At 35.2% G+C, this 3,757-nt stretch overlaps 1 protein-coding gene across 1 annotated transcript in view; it reads right to left on the reverse strand.

Moving 5' to 3' along the window:
* LOC107102040 (claudin-1-like) overlaps window positions 1-3,757 on the reverse strand; it is an 8,645-nt gene that overhangs the window by 1,694 nt on the left and 3,194 nt on the right. Inside the window, exons 2-3 of the mRNA XM_015401185.1 lie at window positions 2,563-2,621; window positions 1,373-1,475 (exon numbers count right to left, since the gene is read on the reverse strand). Coding sequence (XP_015256671.1) covers window positions 1,373-1,475; window positions 2,563-2,621 — 162 coding nt within the window. The remainder of the gene's footprint in view (window positions 1-1,372; window positions 1,476-2,562; window positions 2,622-3,757) is intronic.

The raw sequence follows: 3,757 nt of genomic DNA on the forward strand, positions 1-3,757 counted from the left end.
CCGACCAGCTCCACCAATCAGCAACCAGAGTCCACTTTGACATCCTGCCCAGTTTGATGCTGCTGCTAAAAGATTTCCTGATTTGTCAAACCGATGCTAAAGTAGAACTTTCCATGATGCTCCACATTCCTCATTTTAGGGAAGACAGGGATTCTTGGAAGAGTTGTCAGAAAATACAACTTTATTCTCGTAATTTTAGGACTTTATTTTCTTAATATTATGACTTCATTCTCGTAATTGTACGTCTTTATTCTCGAAATAAAATAGAAAAAAATCTCTCGCCTGGCCCTAATACCCCGTTGCAATACGCAACCATCAAGGTAGTTTAAAGTGTATTTTTTGTACAGAACTAAAGGTATAAACGGGACTAGCATAGGTGTATGCTAATCTGACTTCTTGCACATGCGTATTGACTGTGGATATGCTAATCTGGTAGAACACTGAAAAGTAGAAATCACCCTGAACTACGATCCAGCTTAACTAAAACTATGGGGTGCCAAATGTGAAAAATTATGCAAAACAATATTTTTACATTTCTGTTGTTTAATGCACTTCTTTCTCACCTTTAGTGTTTTTTTCCTGACATTTATGGGAAAAACGCTAAAATACAAATATTAATTCATATTATATCATATCAATATTATATCTCCATCTGTATGATAATTTTTGCTTCATTTGATATATATATATATATATAGATATATATCTATATATATATCTATATATATATCTATATCTATATATATAGATATAGATATAGATATATATATATATAGATATAGATATATATAGATCTAAATAGACTAAATAGAACTAAATAATTCATCCAAATTTTACATTTGAATCTAAATATATATGTGAACTGTTTGTCTTATTGGTGTTTCTATGGGAGACAGGTGCGGCCATAAGGTATTTAGTTAAAGTGGTGCTGATAATTAGCATATCTTAAAAAGATTTCAATGTAAGATTTAGAATATTATTAATTTTGGCTTCAAATTTAGATTAACAAAACATATGTATATAGATTATAAAAATATACATTTTAAATGTTAAATATAGGACAGTATAATAGATTGGAGCATTATACCAAACTAAATGTAGGGGGGAAAAAAGCTCTAAATGTTGGAAAGTGAGTTAACTTAAAGAAATGTTACAGTATAAATTGTTTTATTCAAATCTATTAAAATCACATAAAAAATTTCTCGTCATTTCAATTTCTTTTCACACTCACATGTTAAACATTTATATTTTCAGATTTTATGCGATCTTTATTTTAAACTTTTTTCAGCTAAGTCACTGATTCAATGTTGGGATCAGGTTTTTTTTCACATTAATACTGAAAGTTCAACCGACAGGTTAGTTGATGACTGACCTGGAGTTAGTTGGGGTAAACGGGTTGTAGAAGTCCTGCGCTACTCTGTGGCCGTACCAGGATGTTCCAACCAGAGCAAACAGACCTGCAGAAACAACATCAACTTATTACTGTTTCATGCAGTTTAACTTCAATCTCACAAGAAAAAAAAAATCCCAAACACTGGCATCAAACATTTTACAAAAATGAAGGATTCAAACAATTTTATCCTCACCGTAACTTTTTCCTTTAAAAATATAAATGTTTTTCTGGTAGTTTATTCTGACTGGAGGGAGAAACTGTCCCTAAGCATAATTCTTCCACCCCGTGTTTGTCTGTGGAACTTTTATTTACACCTACAACTGCAAATAAATTGAGGTTGATTTGGTCATGTTGGACGTTCTTATACCCATTTTCCACTGGCAGAAAAACCCCTTTAAACCCTCGAACAATGGGCTTTTAGTGGGAACAGCTCACTGACACGTGTCTCATCGGGTCAAATGACTTGGCAAGCGACCCGTGTTAAAATCACCTCGGCTACAGTGGCGTCTCCAGAAATGTGTCATGGGGGGGCCAGATGGGGCCACGAAAAATCTTAGGGTGGCCACTGAGTCTAAAAGCCATCATTTCAGGGTTCGAATCTAATATAGTGGAAAACCTGCCTGTAGAAATAAGAAAGACTTCAGGAAAACCGACTCAGATCCTGGATTATTATGAGATTTTTAATGTTTACGTCGCTGGCTGTGCAGAATGGGAGGAAATGCTAAACTGATGCTGCTACAATTTACACTGGCCAGTGGAAAGGCCAGTGGGGAGGCCAGTGGGGAGGCCAGTGGGGTGGCCAGGGCATTATACATTATACCTGGCCACCCCTTGGTGGCGCCACTGCTCGGCTCTTGTCGGCATGCTGTGGGAACACTAGGGCAGGGTCGACCTGCTAAATTATGTGACACAAATAAAAAAAAAAAAAAGGAAATAAAAAAGTAAAAAAATTAAATAAATTAAAACAAAAAATCACTCAACACACCCACCAGTCGCTTCCGATCTAACAAGCCGAAACAACTCTGGTTGCGTCCGAACATCCGACATTTTAGATTACTGTCTGAACGTCTAGTGGAAGAAAAAGTAGTGGACTAGAAATTTCCCACAATGCACCTTGAAAAGTAGTGATCATCCATGGTCACTAGACGAGCAGATATATCCTGAAATACTCGTGATCTCTACTTGCAAAGCATCTTTGGATTTGTTGTGACCGCGGGCTCCTGTCGGGCTGGTGTGAGCGGCAACAAATAACAAAGATGGCGCGGGGGCCGTGTGGGGAGGCAGAGTTATGTGACCAACAGGGACGAAAAGCAGTGATCACCCGTCCGAACCATCAGTTAACGGCGCCATCTTTGTCATTTGTCACCGCTGTGGCAGTGTGGCACTGTCACAACAAATCCCATGATGCTTTGCGAGAAGAGCCCTCGTAAAGAATTCTTGTTATATCCGCTCGTCTAGTGACCATGGATGATCACTACTGTTCAAGGTGCATTGTGGGAAATTTCCATTGCTATTTCATCCACTAGACGTTCAGACACTCATTTAAAATGCGTAACCATTATATAGTGATTAGGGCGGACATTCAAACACAACCATGGAGATCCTCCAGCTGGTTTCTGATTCTACAGATTAAAATGGCGGATACAACCTCATCTACTGTGGGATGATTAACTGGATCACAAATGGTGAATGGCCTTTACACTGGCGTCACTTTATAATACAAAAAATCACAGTTTAACAACGAAAACAGAAAATCTACTGATTGTTTGTTTCATTAGAAAAGTAGCACTGATAACTCAAGCTGTAAGAAATGATCTGGAATAGAATAGAATAGAATAAGATAGAATAGAATAGAATAGAATAAGATAGAGTAGAATAGAATAGAACAAGATAGAATAGAATAGAATAGAATAGAATAGAATAGAACAGAACAGAATAGAATAGAACAGAATAAAATAGAATAGAATAGAATAAGATAGAATAGAATAGAATAAGATAGAATAGAATAGAATAGAATAAGATAGAATAGAATAGAATAAGATAGAATAGAATAGAATAGAATAAGATAGAATAGAATAGAATAGAACAGAATAAGATAGAAAAGAATAGAATAGAATAGAACAGAATAAGATAGAATAGAAAAGAATAGAACAGAACAGAATAGAATAGAACAGAATAAGAGAGAATAGAATAGAATAGAATAAGATAGAATAGAATAGAATAAGATAGAGTAGAATAGAATAGAATAAGATAGAATAGAATAGAATAGAACAGAATAAGATAGAATAGAATAGAATAAGATAGAATAGAATAGAATAAGATAGAATAGAATAAGATAGAATAGAATAGAATAAGATAGAATAG

The sequence above is a fragment of the Cyprinodon variegatus genome, unplaced genomic scaffold (genome assembly GCF_000732505.1).
Source record: "Cyprinodon variegatus isolate N-32 unplaced genomic scaffold, C_variegatus-1.0 Scaffold1191, whole genome shotgun sequence".
In the NCBI taxonomy this organism is placed as follows: Eukaryota; Metazoa; Chordata; class Actinopteri; order Cyprinodontiformes; family Cyprinodontidae; genus Cyprinodon; species Cyprinodon variegatus.